Source organism: Lampris incognitus, chromosome 9 (assembly GCF_029633865.1).
Source record: "Lampris incognitus isolate fLamInc1 chromosome 9, fLamInc1.hap2, whole genome shotgun sequence".
Classification (NCBI taxonomy): Eukaryota; Metazoa; Chordata; class Actinopteri; order Lampriformes; family Lampridae; genus Lampris; species Lampris incognitus.
The window spans coordinates 42,558,166-42,577,421 of NC_079219.1; the positions used below are offsets into that span (position 1 = coordinate 42,558,166).

Genomic DNA, 19,256 nt, shown 5'->3' on the forward strand with positions numbered 1-19,256 from the left:
GGTGCAGGTGCAGTGTGGCCTACAAGAATACGATGAAGCTACTTCTACAAGCAATTTTTTTTAAACAAAAGTCACACCAGTCAAAAATTATATGATTTAACATTCATAACCTTGTGACAGCACCATTTAAATATAACAGTAAAACTCAATGAAAGATGGTCAGTTGAGTAGAGAATATATAACCAGAATGTCTTGAACTTACCTCTGCAGTCTGAGCACAGTCTTTAGTTCCTTTGTGGAGCAGAACCCAACTCTCCTCATACCTACATATGCAAAAACACAGACCCATGAGCACATTCCCAGTTTACATGAGTCTTCTGTATATGTAAAACATTACTGATGACACTGAAATCGATTATAGATGTGTGTGCACAGTAACCTGCTGAGGAGCTCTAGACCAGCAGTGAACTGAAGTAGGCCTTCTTCAAACCTGACAAAAACAGAATCAGTTACGTATCTACACTTCCCCCCCCCAAAAAATACACATTTGATCAAAAGCACACACAAGTGAAAGAAACATACACACATATTATTTTTCTATGCTCACCTGGGTCTCCTCTTGACTTTGACATCTTTAGACTTGTCCCCTAATGTCTTGAGGCTGGAAGAGTGAATGTACAATAGAAAAAGAAGATAGAGAAAAATTAAGAATACTGGTGAAAAATTAGGGATGCCAGGCAAAAAAACAAAAACAAGAAACAAAATCACATTGCATATGGTATTAAAAAATGCATTTTAAACATTAACTTTATTTTGCTGTTTTGTAATTCATTTTGAATACATTTTATATCGTGTCAATAGGAAATGGGAACCATTAAAATGTTTTTGCAGACAAAATTATAAAGTATCTTATAAAGTCTGATTGCTGATCCCCAGATAGTAGCATATTGGAAAATGTGATTTTTGCTGTGTTGCTGTTGTTCGTTGGACAACAGTGGTCTTTTCTGCAAATTACATAAACGAATCAGATCAGATTAAACTATTGTGAAGTCACAAAACAGAAATGTCAGCCCTTGAATTTTCAACTGAAATTGAAGTTTCATCTGTAATCAACAGCAGTAAGTGTAGATGAAACATGCAGACTCCCAAAAGGTTAATGGCTTTGAATAATTTCCATGAATAAGATTGGCCTAATATGTGGACCTTCTCTGTTCCATTTTTGCATAACTGTATTATGTGTAATATTTACTTTTGCTTCAGAACCGAATTTCTGTAATATGGTCCCCATCTGATAGATTCATGATGATCCTGAATTGGTCTAATTGCTCAATTAACATAAAAATACTGTTCCTAAATGTTTTAAAACACTTGCACTAAATAAATACAAAGTAATCCTGACTAAACACATGTGACATTGGTCTAGAATAACTTAAACCTAAGTAAACTTTACTTTTAGTAGCTATTGATCAAAAACTAATTAGGTCAAAGTTTATTTCTAAGCAAAACATATCCAAGTTAAATTCAGTTAGCAATTATTAACGAGGGCATAATACAATAAGGTAACAATCAATACGTCTCTTTTGAAATCCAGTGCAGCGTATTATTTAAGGTTCTGTTATGTACAGCTTTCTTTCTTTCTTCTCCTGGTGTCCGATAAAGCAAAGTGGCATTGCCATGTTCAGAAGTAGAGAGAGGTTGATTCAATATCTTCCTTATTTGGTGAATATTGAATAGCTTCCGTAAAGCTTTAACCCGGACCATCAACTGATGAAGCTATTCAATAGGAACGCCATCAAAATTAGTTACAGCTGCATGCCTAACATTCAACAAATAGTATCGTCCCACAATTAGGCCTGCAACTAACGATTATTTTGGTAGTCGACTAATCTGTCGATTATTTTTTCGATTAGTCGACTAATCTAACGATTATTTCTTTCACACCCTCCATCTCTGCTTCCTGAGGGCGCGGATCCTCTTCCGGGCTCCAGTGCATGTTTTACCTCACATGCTTAAGTCTGCACACCTGTGAATGTCGCCCTGTGTCTCTGTCTTAACATAACACGATCCCATAGCGAATTAAAATAATGACTCATGAAACATTTGAATTTGGAACTTGTTTTGGAGCTACTTGTTTAATCAAATGCATCATCAATCATAATGAAAACTAAATAAATACATTAAATAATACAAATGAAAGTCAATGCATTATCAATCATAATAAAAACAAAGTAAATAAATTAAACAATGCAAATTAAAGTGCAAGTCAAAACGTAAAGATAATGTGCAAATAATGTTTTAAAAGTAACTCAAAATAGCAGCCTCTGCCCCAGCACCGCGGTTCTGATGGGGCTGTTAACCTGGTCCAGGAGGGGGACGTGGATCCACTCACTAGGCTCCACCATCTCCAACAGGAGGGGAGGATGAGTCAGATCAGACAGACTTGTAGGTCTTTTGTTTGCTGTGTGTGAGTGAGAGGAGCTGTGTGTGTGTATATGTGTGTCTTACTCTGATCTCATGCAGTTCATAAATGCTTTAAATTGCAGTGCAGGAACGTGAGCATGTCGACGTGCTCTGGAGTGAGGCTGGCTCTCTTCTTTGAGGCGATGTTCCCAGCTGCTGAGAAGAGACACTCAGAGGGAGTAGAAGTAGCTGGAATACACAAAAACGATTTGGCTTGTGATGCAAGGGTTGGATACTTTGCCTCATTCAATTTCCACCAAGACAGGGGACTTTCTGTCTTTGAGAGGGGCTGCTCTCCGAAGTACATCAGCACTTCATTACTGATCGCTTGGTTGCGTGCATCCTGTTCATCATTGGTCTCACTGTCACTGTCTGTTGAGTCACATCCAAGCAGTGAATCGAGAGCTGAAACAGACCTATTTGGAGTTCCCTCAGCTGAGTCTGTGGCATCCTTGTCAGCTGATGCTGCTGTGGCTTCTTCATTCCCACTGGTGTGCTGGTTATTCACAGTACTCCCATCCTTGGACTGTAGGGCCAGAGCTTGTACTTTATTCTGAACAGTAAACCTCTCCTCTGGTGTCAGGAATTTCAGTTTTCGAAATCGTGGGTCTAGTGCAGCTGCAATGATCTGTTTGCTTGGGTCATCATCTGTGATGGTGACCTCTCTTGACCAGCGTGCAGTGGCCTCCTCTGAAGCAGCCGCCTGGAAGGCCTGCACAGGAGCTGTATTATAGGCAGTGTGGGTGGACTTCAAAAGCCCTCTGACTAGTGGAGGCAGGGCGGAGACTGTCACATAGCTTTCACCACTCAAGTAGACAGTGGCACATTCAAAGGCCTGGAGAGCTTTGGCCAGTTCATCTAGCAGGGTCAACTGATCAGCTTTGAGGTCTAGGTATTGTTTCCCTCTCTGTGTTACTGCCGGGTCAGACAGAGTCGCAGTCAGTGGCCATCTCTGTTCCAGCATGCGAGTCACCATATAATAGGTGCTGTTCCACCTGGTAGAGACATCTTGGACAAGTTTGTGTTCCGGGGTTCCCATCTGTTTCTGCTTTGTCTTAAGCTTGCTTGAAGCCAGTTCGCTCCTTTTAAAGTGCTCGACGAGACACCTCGCTGCTCCCAGTGCTTTACTGATCTGAGGGTGTTTCAGTGCACGATTGATCACCAACTGTAAAGTGTGGCCTGCACAGCGGATAGACACCCACCCATGTTTTTCCTGCAAGATGTTTGCAGCCAGTACGACATTGGAGCCATTGTCATGAACAACTGCCACAATCTTGCTGGGAGGGATCTCAAACCTTTCCACAGCCTGCTCAATCCATGCAGCAATGTTGGGTCCAGTGTGCCGTTCTTCGAGTGGCATGGTTGTAAGGCAGAAGCTAGTGAGCTCCCAGTCATCACTTATAAAGTGACAGGTGATGCCAAGATATGCCTCTGTCGCGACACTGGTCCAGGCATCAGTTGTCAGGGCAATCTTGTTCTTGGTTGCTTTAAGAGCATCTTTAACCTTACCAAAAGTAGCTTCATACTTTCCCTCCATAAGCTTAGTAAAATGAGTTCTGGAAGGTAAGGTGTAACCTGGATGGAATGTGGTGACCATCTGCTTAAATCCCCCATCTTCAACCATGGATATTGGTCTCATGTCATTGACGAGCATGTTGAGGATGCTCTCTGTTAAGACTCCAGCCATTTGAGGGGTGCATGAGCCTCTCTTCAGGATGAACTCATCCACACGCCTTTGCTTAGTACTAAAATAGAAAGAGAACAAAACAGAAAGCTGTATTAATTATCATCACAAGTTGTAGGCTATGGTATCAGTTTATCTTAGTGTACTGCCTAATACCAATTAAACCATTTAAATGAATAAATATCTTACAACTGAATTATTGATATGCTCCAACCCAGTCTAACTAGCTAACGCTACGACAAGCTACAGCTGATTAGAGCGCACTGTGAAAGCTAGTTGACTGTCTAGGCTACAGACAGCTCACGTTAGCACCGTGTCGTGTTTTTGCAGACTGCAGATTGACTAGCTAAGTAAGATAGCTAGCTAATGTTAGATGGTGCTAACGTTCCCCGTCTCTGCAGTCTTGCCTGCGCTTTAGCCCAAAAAGTTCAATTTTTTTCAACTGAAAAAAAAGAAACCTAGAGCTCATAGCGTAAGTTACTGCAGAGTCAGTGAATGTTAGAACCCGTTAACATTTAGCTAACGTTAGCAATCTTAACTTAGCTAGTTAATACTCCAGTCTGCAAAAACACGACACTCGGTGATAAATGACGGAGCTAAACAACTCTAAGCTGTAGTGTGCTATGCTGCAAGCTTGGTGCGGTTTAGCTAATGTTACATACAGCTCGTTGGTGGATACGCAGAATCCACATAACTGAAATAGCGTTCGCTTAGCAAGCATCACCCTTGAGACGTTCTGTTTTCCAACATGTAACTTAAGCTAACGTAAACATTACGATACTGTGGCTAACTAGCTAAACTTACCCATGATCCGAAGTAGCAATCATCGTGGCTCCAGGGTGCTTGCGTTTCAAATGCTCGTGCATCGCCGTAGTGCTGCTGTGGAATGCCAATTCGGCTTTGCATATTCTGCATTTAACTGACTTCTTTGGCTTGTCATCTGTGAAATACTCCCAGACTTTTGATAGTCTCGGTCTCGCTGGTTTTTGCTCTTCATTAGCCTCATTCGCTCTCCTTTCCGCCATCGTTCATACGCTTTCTTCTTCTCTTCGTCGTTCATGCAAAATGCAGTTATATCAGACGATGGAAGCGATACTGCCCCCAGCACTTCCTATAGGGCATTGCAGTTACAAATGAACATTTGTGCGGTTTTGAGTTAACGTTACTGGCTCTGATTGTTTTTATACGACGCGTCGAAGCTAAAATTCTGCGTCGACGAGTTTTTATGATCGACGTCGTCGATTATGTCGACTAATCGTTGCAGCCCCACCACAATACAAGAATCATGAACAAATCAATGACACCTTCATCACAATCGGACTCCCCCAACTGCAACTGCCATGTGAAGGACTCATGCCCCATCGAAAGAAAATGCCAGACGAAGGGAGTTATCTACCAAGCTACGGTGACTAGAAATGACAACGACAAAATAGAGACATACGTCGGTCTAACAAAGGGAACATTCAAAAAGAGGTTTAATGCACACGTGTAGCTTTAGAAACAACCGTTTAAAGAATGTAACATCTTTAAGCCGCTACATTTGGTCATTGGTGGACAGAAACATTAATTATTCAACAAGCTGGAAAAATCCTCTCAAAGAACAAAGCATATTCATCCAGTAGTAAAATGTGCAATCTATGTCTAACGGAAAAATATTTTATCATTTGCAAACCAGAAATGTCCACATTGAATAACAGGAATGAATTGGTCAGCAGTTGCAGACATAGATAATAAGCACCCGTTTTGTAATTATAAATAAATCATGACAATAGACAAATACCCCCCACCCTCATTGGACCGTTAGCGATCACATGTTTTTGAATTTTTGGATGTTGCACCTCTCCCTCCCCCATTGGACGCTGTGCACGTGATGTGCATGACGAGGCAGTAAATGGTATGTCCTTTCCTCGAGTAGCTTTATTGACAGCTGATGATTGCTTATGGCATGAAACAGGCTTGTACTGTCTCAAAGAATTTACTTGACTCACTGGATTATTTTGTTCCTTAATTGTTGAGCACTTTCCCTACTGTTGAGTGTTTCTTTAACAAAGTGTGTGTATATATGTTGGTAAAGTGTCCTGATATATATACACTCACCGGCCACTTTATTAGGCACACCTGTCCAACTGCTCGTTAATGCAAATTTCTAATCAGCCAATCACATGGCAGCAACTCAATGCATTTAGGCATGTGGACATGGTCAAGACGATCTGCTGCAGTTCAAACCGAGCATCAGAATGGGGAAGAAAGGTGATTTAAGTGACTTTGAACGTGGCATGGTTGTTGGTGCCAGACGGGCTGGTTTGAGTATTTCAGAAACTGCTGATCTACTGGGATTTTCACGCACAACCATCTCTAGGGTTTACAGAGAATGGCCTGAAAAAGAGAAAATATCCAGTGAGCGGCAGTTCTGCAGGCAAAAATGCCTTGTTGATGCCAGAGGTCAGAGGAGAATGGCCAGACTGGTTCGAGCTGATGAAAGGCAACAGTGACTCAAATAACCACTCATTACAACCGAAGTATGCAGAAGAGCATCTCTGAACGCACAACACGTCGAACCTTGAGGCAGATGGGCTACAGCAGCAGAAGACCACACCGGGTGCCACTCCTGTCAACTAAGAACAGGAAACTGAGGCTACAATTCGCACAGGCTCACCAAAATTGGACAATAGAAGATTGGAAAAACGTTGCCTGGTCTGATGAGTCTCGATTTCTGCTGCGACATTCGGATGGTAGGGTCAGAATTTGGCGTCAACAACATGAAAGCATGGATCCATCCTGCCTTGTATCAACGGTTCAGGCTGGTGGTGGTGGTGTAATGGTGTGGGGGATATTTTCTTGGCACACTTTGGGCCCCTTCGTACCAATTGAGTATCGTGTCAATGCCACAGCCTACCTGAGTATTGTTGCTGACCATGTCCATCCCTTTATGACCACAGTGTTCCCATCTTCTGATGGCTACTTCCAGCAGGATAACGCGCCATGTCATAAAGCTCGAATCATCTCAGACTGGTTTCTTGAACATGACAATGAGTTCACTGTACTCAAATGGCATCCACAGTCACCAGATCTCAATCCAATAGAGCACCTTTGGGATGTGGTGGACCGGGAGATTCGCATCATGGATGTGCAGCCGACAAATCTGCAGCAACTGCGTGATGCTATCATGTCAATATGGACCAAACTCCCTGAGGAATGTTTCCAGTACCTTGTTGAATCTATGCCACGAAGGATTAAGGCAGTTCTGAAGGCAAAAGGGGGTCCAACCCAGTAATAGCAAGGTGTACCTAATAAAGTGGCCAGTGAGTGTATATATATATATATATATATACATATATATATATATATATGTATACTAGAAGAACCCCGCTACAGTGTAGCGGTTTGGTTATCCACCCGTCTAAATCTCCCTCCTCTTCATCCTGCCAGCTAACCGCCTTCCCCCTGCCCCTAAACCCCCCCACTCCGACTCCCTCCCCCCAAACGCTCAGAATCATCTGAAATGCCGAGAAAAGTTGTTTACCCCCCGACTCCAACTCCCTCCCCCCAAATGCTCAGAATCATCTGAAATGCCGAGAAAAGTGGTTTTTAGCCCTTTTTAGAAAATGAATATTTTGCATAATTATGCGTAATTATTATAATTATTTTAATTTTCTGGTCCTCTCTGGAACAATACCTACCACCTCCAAAAAAAATTAGGATCATAAGTGCATTTTTGCAAAAATGCATTTATTTTGCATAAGGCCAAAACATTTGTCCCAGAAATTTTTCATAGGTGAAAAAATCAAAGATGCTAAGAATCATCTGAAATGCCGAGAAAAGTGGTTTTTAGCCATTTTTAGAAAAATGCATATTTTGCATATTTATGCATATTTATGCATAATTTTAATTTTCTGGGATTTTCCCCTTACTCTCTGAGACAATACCTACCACCTCCAAAAAGAATTAGGATCATAAGTGCTTTAGTTTTCGGTCCCGCTGTCTACACTAACTAACACACACACACACACACACACACACACACTAACACCACACACACATTACGAAAATATATGAGTATATATATATATATATATATATATATATATATATATATATATAAATATATATATATCACAACACTTTACCAACGAGTTGACAATGTCCCCACCGACACAGCGGCTGGGTAAGGGGAGAAATCCCACATTAAACAGGCCCTGGTTAAGTGTGGTCATCCTAACTGGGTGCTTGTCAAAGCCAAGAAGACACCCAAACAGTGCACCAGCCAATCAAAGAGAGGAGAAGGACAACAGCTGTCTAAGCATAAACCAGTGGTGAGTCTGTATATGGCAGGAGTGTCAGAAAAGCTGAGACACCTATTTTCAAAACGCCATGTCTCAGTTGCTTTCAAACCCCAAAACACACTGTGCAAGAAGTTGGTCCACCCTGAGGATCGGGTCCCCTGGCACAAACAGAGCAATATAGTGTACGCTGTTACGTGCCAGGAGGATTGCAGTGACTTTTACATTGGGGAAAGTAAACAGACGCTGGCCAAAAGAATGGCACAACACAGTAGAACTAACACATCAGGCCAGGACTCCACAGTCTACACCCATCTACACGCCAGTGGCCACTCTTTCAGGGATGAGGATTTGCACATCCTTGATAGTGAGGAACGATGATTTGAATGGTGAGTCAAAGAGGCCATCTATATTAAGAGGGAACGACCATCCCTGAACCGGGGGGGGGGGGGAGAGCTAAGAGTACATATGTCACCATCTTACAATGTTGTGATTGCAACTATTCCCTCTGTGAATCCCTCTGTGAATAGTACACATGGCCACTGAAACTCTAGTTAATGGTCACACCCATATTTGCATATGAAACTGGTCGTTGGTTTCAGTCATTATACATCTGTCGCCATCTTACAATGCTGTGATTGCAACAATCCCTAATCAAGTCAAGTCAATATTATTCGTACAGCCCAATATCACAAATTACAAATTTGTCTCAGTGGGCTTTACAGCAACACAACATCCTGTGCCTAGACCCTCTCATCGGATAAGGAACAACTCCCTAAAAAAAAACCTTTAACAGGGATAAAAAATAGGAAGAAACCTCAGGGAGAGCAACAGAGGAGGTATCTCTCTCCCAAGATGGACAATGTGCAATGGATGCTGTTTACACAATTTACAGAATACAACACTGGAAGAGGATAAACAGAATTATAATCCTCTGTGAATAGTACACTTGGCCTTTGAAACTAGTTAAAGGTCACACCCCATATTTGCATATGAAACTGGTGGTTAGTCTCGGTTATTAGGCAACTGTGTTGTACTGTATTGTTTATAAAGGGTGGGTATACCTGCAGTCAGTTTAGATTGAAGATGTCACTTAGTTGAGTGATGAAACGTATCTGTCAATAAACGTATCCAGATGAATTGATTCAACCTTCTTTGAACCCTATTGTACAGCAGCAGTGGGCAACTGTAGCGCTCGGGAACCAACCCCAGTTCTTTCTATTGCATTTGGTCAAGAGCACAGGCAGGAGTATTAACCCTAACATGCATGTCTTTTTTTTTTTATGGTGGGAGGAAACCTGAGCACATGGAAGAAACCCACACAGACACGGGGAGAACATGCAAACTCCACACAGAAAGGACCTGGGATGGCCTGGGGTTCGAACTCAGGATCTTCTTTCTGTGATGCAACTCTGCTAACAACTGGGCCATTGTGTCACCAAATTCGGTTATTTGGTTGATTGAGTAACTAAGAAGGCAATTACTTTTTCATACAGGGTCCATTGGTGTTGGATAACCTTTTCATCTCAACTCATCTTCAGCTGCTTTTCCAGGGTTGGGTCGCGGTGGCAGCAAGCCAAGTAGGGCACTCCAGGCGTCCCTCTCCCCAGCAACGCCCTCCAGCTCCTCCTGGGGGATCCCAAGGCATTCCCAGGCCAGATTGGACATGTTGTCCCTCCAGCGAGTTCTGGTCCTACCTGGGGGTCTCCTCCCAGTTGGCCGTGCCCGGTAAACCTCAAAAGGAAGGCGCCCAGGAAGCATCCTAATCAGATACCCGAACCATCTCAACTGGCTCCTTTCGATGCTAAGGAGCAGCAGCCCCACCTCAAGCTCCCTCCGGATGTCCGAGCTCCTCACCCTATCGCTAAGGCTGAGCCCAGACACCCTACGGAGGAAACTAATTTCAGCCGCTTGTATCCGCGATCTCACCCTTTCTTTCGGTCACTACTCAAAAGGGTGGTGGCTGAACCACTATATCGATTTTTAATTGTTTACATGTAGAGGTTCATGACAAACATTTTGTGTTGTGCAACCCCACGACTGCTAGATAGCGGTGTTGTCTATCTTCAGTGTTGTAATCTATCTTCATCACAGTGTCGGGTGGCACCGTTTATCTCCAACAAGCTGTTGGAAAATTAGCTGCGGAGGTTTGGTAAATTCGCTAGTGCTTTCAAAACTGTCAGTCTCAGATGTAAAGATCTGAAGCTGAAACATGTTCAGTCACTCAGGAGACAGGAGTTTATGTTTTTGGAGTCTCTAACACAGAGTTTGGAGGTTCCCTTTAGAGTTAAATATGGTAAAGGCTCGTACATAGTGTATGCTAGTTCTGGGCAGTTGAAATGCTTTAAGTGTGGTGATGTCGGCCATAAGTGGTTTGCACGTCCGTACAAATAGCAAGCAGAGGCAGACAACGGGGTCGGGTTTTTTGTTGCCAATAACTTGGTTGCCTCGACACTGTGACACAGACTGGTTGTTCTACCTCAACCAAGACGCCTGATTGAAGACGTTCAGCAGGCTATAGTGGGCTTTTTCTGGTCAGGGGAGCACTGGATCTGAGCCCAAGCCTTATACTTGCCAGTGGAAGGAGGAGGACAGGGTCTTATGGACATTACCTCTCGAGTGATGGCCGTTTGGCTGAAGACTGCACAGCAACTGCTGTGGTGTGCAGCAGCTAGACACAGCCAAGCTCATCCTGCAGACAGCTGGTTGTCTGGGATACGGTAAGCAACTGTTTCTTCTGAGGCTGGAGGAGGCAAATCTCACAGGTCTGTTGCCTTTCTACGCCTCTGTCCTGGATGCATGGAAGATCCTGAAGGCCTCCAGGGAGCCTGCTACTTTGGCTGGTCTGTGGCTGTTTGAGGAACCAGTTTTGCAACAGCTTCATTCAGGCCCGGACCCTGTCTTCAGCCAGCATAAGATCTTCTCTGAAAGTGATGTGTGCAGCTGGAACATCTGCTGATGCCCGCAGGGATCCTGCAGTAACACACCAAAATCTGACCCAGGTTGTTAAGTCATATTATTGAGGAGGTGTGTATGTTGCTTCCCGAGCCCCTGAGGACATATATGATGGAGAACCGTCAGCTAACTGGCCAATGGAAGGAGGATGTGGAATATAGCTTTCCACAGTTGACAATCTCTCCTAATGTGGGGGAGTGGCAAGTGGAGGGCTGACTCCTTTCATTCACGACCTCACGGCTGGATAAGTTTGAGGACCTGGTAAAAAAGGCAACTTACATCCTGTGTGTGAAGGTGAGGAACTTTGAGTCTCTGCAGGGAATGAAAGCATTGAGGTGGTCTGAGTTTTTTGGCCCAGAGTCTTACCCGAAAGGGTGCTGGTGGCCCCTATACAAGTTACTGGTTGAAAAACTGTCAGCTGACCTCCAGTGGAGGATTGTGCACGGAGTGATGGCCACGAACAGACACAGAGCACACCTGGATCACAGGGAGGCATGTCTTTTTTGTTCAGTGTGAAACTCTAACACATTTCTTTGTCTAGTGTCCTACGTTGGTGGATGTGTTTGAGTTGTTAAGGGGTTGGTTTTTGGGCGTGGGGGAGGCTTTTTCTTTTCAATTGTTTGTATATGGTCCCAAATACCTAGCCAGGGAGAAAGGTACACATGCACTTGTCAGCTACTGCCAAATTAGCCATCTATCTGAGCCGGACGAACCGGGCCCGGGCTTTGGGATGTGTGGACCCTGTGCAGGTTCTTACAGGACTGCTGAAGGCTCGGCTCAGGGTGGAGCATGCCTACTACAAAATGGCAGACAATCTAGAGGCTTTCAGCCTTAAATGGGCAATAATCATTAAAAAAAATCATTACATTTATATAATGCTTTTCTAGACACCGTAAACGCTTCACATTAAAGGTGGGAAACTCACCTTAACCACCACACATGTGCAGCACCCACCTGGGCGACGCCTGGCAGTTATTTTGCACCAGAATGCTCACCACACATCAGCTTGAGGTGGAGAAGGATGAATCATTGCGCCATTTACATGGGGGGATGATTAGTTGGCCAGATGGAGACAGCCAGGTTAGGAATTTTGCCAGGACAATAGGGGAGTATTATGCTCAGAGGGACATGATGAAGAAGACCTGGTTTTCTTTTTCTAATTTGTGTAATGAGGGAAAGTCCTGGCTGTATTGTTTTTTTCATTTGCACTATTGTAGTTGATGTCCTTTTGTCTGTATACCAATTGTAGTGCTTAATAAAGGGTTTTGTAAAATCAACTCTCTTTCTCTCTCTCTCCATCTCTCTCTATCATTTCTATTGAATACTTCTGTTTTTGGTTTGTATTTTTCTCTGCACCTCCTCGTCTTATTGCGTTTTTTTTTTTGTATATAGCTTTCTGTCGGCACTATACACATCAGTGTCTTTCTCCATATCTTCATAATTTTTATCTTATATTTTATATATTTTTATCTTATCATCTCATCATCATCAGCCGCTTCTCCGGGGTCGGCTCACAGTGGCAGCAAGCTAAGTAGGGCACTCCAGACATCCATCTCCCTAGCAACGCCCTCCAGCTCCTCCTGGGGGACCCCAAGGTGTTCCCAGGCCAGATTGGACATGTAGTCCCCCCAGCAAGTTCTGAGTCTACCCCTGGGTCTCCTCCAAATTGGATGTGACCGTAAAACCTCCAAAGGAAAGCACCCAGGAGGCATCCTAATCAGATGCCCGAACCACCTCAACTGGCTCCTTTCAACGCGAAGGAGCAGCAGCTCTACTCCAAGCACCCTCCAGATGTCCGAGCTACTCACCCTATCTCTAAGGCTGAGCCCAGACACCCTGTGGAGGAAACTAATTTCAGCCGCTTGTATTCATGATCTCACCCTTTCGATTACTACCCAAAGCTCATGAACATAGGTGAGGGTTGGACCAAAGATTGATTGGTAAATTGAGAGCTTTGCCTTCTGGCTCAGCTCCCTCTTCATCCAATGGCCCAGTACAATGTCCGCATTACTGCTGATGCTGCACCAATGTGCCTGTCAAGCTCCCACTCCATCCTACCCTCACTCGTGAACAAGACCCCGAGATACTTGAACTCCCTCACTTGAGGCAACAATTCATCCCCAACCCGGAGGGAGCAATCCACCATTTTCTGGTAGAGACTCATGGCCTCAGACTTGGAGGTGCTGACTCTCATCCTGACCATTTCACACTCAGCTGTAAACCGCCCCAGTGCACGCCAGAGGTGGCATTCTGATGAAGCCAACAAAAACCACAACATCTGCGAAGAGCAGAGATGCAGTTCTAAGGCTCCCAAAATCGACACACTCCTCACCTTGTCTGCGCCTCGAGACCTGTCCATGAATATCACAAACAGAATCGGAGACAAGGAACAACCTTGGCAGAGTCCGACACCCACCAAAAACATGTTTTATTTTGTGCTGAGAATGCGGACACAGCTCTCACTTTGGATATACAAGGACCAGATGGCTTGTAGCAACTGTCCCGGTACCCCATACTCCCACAGTACCCCCCACAGAGTGCCCCAGGGTACACAGTCATAAGCCTTCTCCAAGTCCACAAAACACATGTAGACTGGCTAGTTTTTATCTTGTACATTTCTATTTATTTTATAATACTCTGAGTACATTCTGAACATCTACCAAGAAAGGCCATTTCCCTACATGTTGTATTGGGGGTATCGCTATATATATGACAAATAAAAACTCTTGAACTCTTGATCTTGAACCTACAAACACAGAATGGGGGCTATTGTTGCTCTGGTGTTAAGCCCACAGCGAAGATAATCGTAGATCCTAATTGATGTCTGTGTAAAAGGAACAGCTGGCAGGATGGGACAGATGACGCTGTGGTGTTACATATCACCCCACCTATGCTTCCGGAACACCGGTATGCTATGTAAAATCACACACTGGGGCGGCATTATGTTGCCTTTCTTTGGTTCAGTGTAAAAAACAAAGCCGGCGTAAAGACGGGTCTTCATTACGAAGTATTGCGGGATCTCTGTAAAAACGCCTGGACAAGCAGATAGACACACAATCACATAAAAAGATAGGTTAGCCAACAAGCAGAGAGGCAGGCAAGCAGGCAGACATGCAGATAATCGAGAGATGACAGAAAGCATGAAAGGCTGAAAGTGAGACAGAATCTTGTAATGTTTCCTTCATGCTCTATATACAGTGAGGAACACAAACAACCACTGTATAGTTAAAAAAAAAACAGACAATACAAAAACGTGCATAATAACAAATTGCAATGACATACAAATACACACATATACAAGTGTGCACACGCGCGCACACCCAAACACAATGTGCTATTGTATAATTTATTTCTTAACCTTCATATAGTTTTATTTAGCCTTTATTTAACCAGGAGAACTGTTTGTGATTCATACCACTTTTTCAGTCACAGTGAATTAACTCAGTTGTATTGACTGCAGCCATGTAACTTAATTTTGTGTTATATTTTGTAACAAAGGTTTGTATTGCATTGCAAATGTAGATGTAATCATTTTTACTAGGTAGTTTTAACTACATTTTCTGTTAACCAGACAACACTTCCCCTGAGGGTGGCTTTGCTGTAGTTTAGTTACTCTGTGTTTCTCCAAAACTTGATAACTATCAAATTTTAAGGAGAAAAAAAAAGTATTTCATTTCACTTGAACACACTTCATTGAAGCTCACCGCCATCGGACCTGCTGAAAAAAAATGGTTGCTTGTTTTTGGGCTTATATACAGCGCACGATTGTTGCTCTCGCGATATTTGACAATCCTGATCTCATGACTATCAGCTGAGCGCAATAATTCAGGGAGGCTGGGGCTAACAGCCGCCGACAGTATACGGATTATGACCTTTTATAAGAATAAGTGATACGGCTGATTTCAACCACAGGTTTCTACAAGGATATTTATGATATCACTGATGCTGCTATAACGATGTGTGCTCTTTAACCTAAGGGAAAAGCTACGATTTACTTATTATCAAGTCTTCTGGATGCTAATTTTGAGCACTAGTACAGACACGAATACAAAATTCAAATAAATCAAACCTTGCATCGGTAAGGGTGGCTGGCAAACATCTAAAATTTAACAATAACAATAGTTGAAAGCAGAAAGATGACAGATATTGATACTAACCCTGTGGTGAAATCCTGCTGAACAGTCTGAAGTTTTTCTTTGAAATTTTCAAACATGATGTTCAAGCGCTGCCTGTATATACTCGCTGATGATGATTACGTTAAAAATGTCTTCGTTAATGAATAAACTAGCCCGTTAACATGTCCGATACTTGTGTTGGTCTTGCTAATTGACAGTGTTCAGTGAAAATGGACCGGCAAACTACCAGTGCTGCTGTTGTTGTTCCTCTTCTTCTGCGTTTAACGATGAACGGCAGCCTATCCAAGTGTTACATTACCGCCATCTTCTGTTCCAACGTGTCAACTACTTTCTCAACTCCAATAGCTCTGCTGTTTTATCATTGACACAACTCGGTGTCTTCGAATTAAATTTCTGATTTACAACCTCTTCCAGCTGTGTTTTCATCAGCTACTGTATATTCCTCTGCTATATTTATTGCAGTCCACACTCCCAAGATTCCTTTATAGTCATCACATTTGTCAAATTATAAGCGATTCATTAAATCTCTTCCCGGTTCTTAATCTTGGCATGACAACCTCCTCCCTCCTCTTCCCACCTCTAGTTCTCACTGCTAACCTTGTTCTGTATATGACTATGTACCTTTCAGCTTACTACCAAATTAATCCTGCCATTAAAAAAAAATTGTATTACTTTCTTCCATTTCCTTTCTTTCAACTGCTGACTTGCTCAATGGGACATCGAATTTCTAAATCAGTTCCTACTCTCCAACATTAGTTTAGCCAAGGAGTCTGCATTCCCATGCCATCAGGAAGACGCTGCAGGTCACTCAGCCCAGAAAACACTCATTTCAGACACAGTATTTTCCCACAGTACAATCAAAAGAAGAATTCTCAATTCCATCCCCTCTAACCATGACCCCTGGTACCCCTTAATGACAATGCCATTGTTGCTGTTAGTGTCCTATAAGTATTTATTGCATGTCTCCAAGTTGAGAAGTCGGGCATGTTAAGAAAGAGCCACCATGCTGTACCGTAAACCAATACAACAAAACTGGTTGTGTGGCAATAAAGTTTCTTGAATCTTGAATTTCCCTTTTTTAAAATAAAATGTTTATAATTTTTGAGAATAAAAACAGGCTTAGCATAAAATATGGGCATAGTTTTCAAAGAAAAGCATTTGGATGAGAAATAAGGAATACCTGCTGTTTTTAAACAGAAAGCCACTTTATTTTGTCATTGTACATGTTACAATGAGTTAGTTCTCTGTACTTAACCCGTCCTGTTGTATAGGAGCAGTAGGCAGCTGCAGCACCCAGGGACCAACTCCAGTTCTTATTTTCATTGGCTTGCTCAGGGGCACAGGCAGGAGTATTGACCCGAACATGCATGTCTTTTTTGAAAACATAGAATATGGAAGATTTGCTTGAAATAATGACCGACAAAAAGCAACAAAACAAAATAAAAGCCAGCATAGGCACTATGGATATCTACACTAGCCAGAATATATTGTCAAGTGCTTGGGGTATCACACTTAGTGAGCCTTATTGCTTATTATGGGGCTCTATCCGTCTAGCCAAGAAGGGCTGCATATTTTCAAGAAAGTCTTGTCTCCACTGTATTGACAAACAATACTGTCTTTGTCTTTCTAGGACATTTCCTAAATCTCTAAACCATTGCTGGAGTGATGGATTAAACACTAATTTCCATTGTTGTGGATCACAGCGTTTGGTGAACAGTGTACACAGAACAGAAAATATAGCTTGCCTTTCACGATTATTCATAGCAGGGTTAGGGGCCACTGACCTAAAATTAGGAAGCAATGGGTATGGTGCTGTAGTTTTATTGAACTCCCCCCATTCCGGTAAGTGTGGACAGAAATCACAGTGTGGGTGGGCAACGGAGAAAATCAGGTGGGCCTAGCCCGTCCAAGACCAATCATATTTAATAGGTTCTGAAACACAAATGTTAATCAAAATAGGCCATTACAACTATACTTGCCTGAATGCACCACAGTTTAATCATCCAAGGCTTAAACATCATCAGAGGTCATGTTACAGGTTCCAAGACGAACACTAACAGTAGCACACAGCCTGGCGCGGTGGCCACATACTCTCTCTCTCTCTCTCTCTCTCACACACACACACACACACACACACACACACACACACACACACACACACACACACACTTGCTGTCAGACACACTCACTCATGTCAGCTTCTCAATAAAAGTTTTGTATTATTGGCCAATGGGCCTTTTATTTTGCCATCATTTGACAATACAACATATGTGAAGTGATTCAAAACACAAATTACCCTTGTGTGCGCGCACACACACACATACATACACACTCACACACACAGCAACGTCAGCATAAAATCCAATTGTACACCCAATGTAACCAGGTTAAAATTAATGTTTTTATTTTATTTTGTTTGAGTATGAAATATCACCAAATCCTGTCTGTGTGCTGTTATTTGTGTTTACTACATTTTATTTTATGTCATTATTTACTTTTATGTATGTTTTATAACGACCGTCATATACTTGTACTGTCGCTTTAAGAGAGAGGTCTTGTGGGTACACGGAAGAGGGAACGCGGGAGAGGCCATTTTTGTTTTGTGGGAGGAGTCTCAAGCAGCGATCGAGCCGAGCCACGCGTGTTTTTTTTACCGTAGCACAGTTTTGCTGGTTGAGGAGAACGTAACCTTGAGTATCCCTGTAAGAAGATACTGCAAGCTGTGGGATAAAATACTTGTTTATCCTTTCTTACATCGGAGTCCCGGGGACGGTTTCTCCTTCTAACGCACACGAGTGAAGTCCGGGCAGTGGTTGAGCTTCGACCCCCACGTCCGTAAGAAACACCGCTCCAGCTGGAGGACTGGACGTTTGTCGAAGGGTTTGAAACCAAAATAAATGGCAAGGTGGGCCAAATAGAGTCCTGTGTGTCCCCCCTCCTTCCTTGATCATGATGATGATGAGAGACTGAGGGCCCCCCACAACACCTGGGCCCCACCCAAAATAGAACACAACGCAGAGCTAATGATGAGAGTGACGGGCGTGCAGCAGGCTGACCAGCATAGAACAGCATAGGACTGCCCCCGTTACAGCAACAAAAACTATACTCAATAAACAACAATACTGAAATAGGCTACTACAGTCTGAAATTGTAAATTAGCTTAATTGCGATGATTACAGCAGGAAATGGCGGGGCTTAGTGTTGAACACTGAAATTATGTCATTATAGTCCAACGAGTGGGCCAGTTCTCTTTCATATGAGAGCAGGGACAGAGATCAGTCTGGATGTCATCACTGATGCCCTGGTGCCAGTTTTTATCCCATACAGAACACAGTTAAAAGAAATGTGTCCATTGGGACTGTAGGTGGCAGTATTGGTACATCTTGTTCAGCGCCTTGTTAAGAGGGTTAAGGTTATGCGCAGAACGTTCTAGGATCAGAACGTGACAGCCATGGAGCAGAGAAGACGTGATTAAATACACAGAGACAAGATTTACTTTTCAGCTTGATTTATTACATAAAGAACATTACATGGTACCAGGAGTGAACCAGACGGAAAATGGATGCGATAAAACCACAGGGGACTTTAAAGTTAACTGGAGATGTAGACGCAAACTGGAGAAATTTCAAGCAGCAGTTCAAGCTGTATGTCGCGGTGACAGGGGCGTCAAATGAGCGAAAGACCGCCATGCTTCTCACCATCGCTGGAGCTGACGCGCTGGAGGTGTACAACACATTCACGTTTGCGCATGAGGGAGACAAAAAAAAGCCGGACGAAGTCACCATTACATTCAACGAACAC

The 19,256-nt window shown here is 43.1% G+C and overlaps 1 protein-coding gene across 1 annotated transcript in view; it reads right to left on the bottom strand.

Moving 5' to 3' along the window:
* The window catches only part of LOC130117607 (dysbindin-A-like), a 63,845-nt gene extending 48,162 nt beyond the window's left edge, over positions 1-15,683 (bottom strand). Inside the window, exons 1-4 of the mRNA XM_056285724.1 lie at positions 15,477-15,683; positions 548-601; positions 380-430; positions 203-263 (exon numbers count right to left, since the gene is read on the bottom strand). Coding sequence (XP_056141699.1) covers positions 203-263; positions 380-430; positions 548-601; positions 15,477-15,532 — 222 coding nt within the window. The 5' untranslated portion in view covers positions 15,533-15,683. The remainder of the gene's footprint in view (positions 1-202; positions 264-379; positions 431-547; positions 602-15,476) is intronic.
* Positions 15,684-19,256: the final 3,573 nt, after the last annotated feature.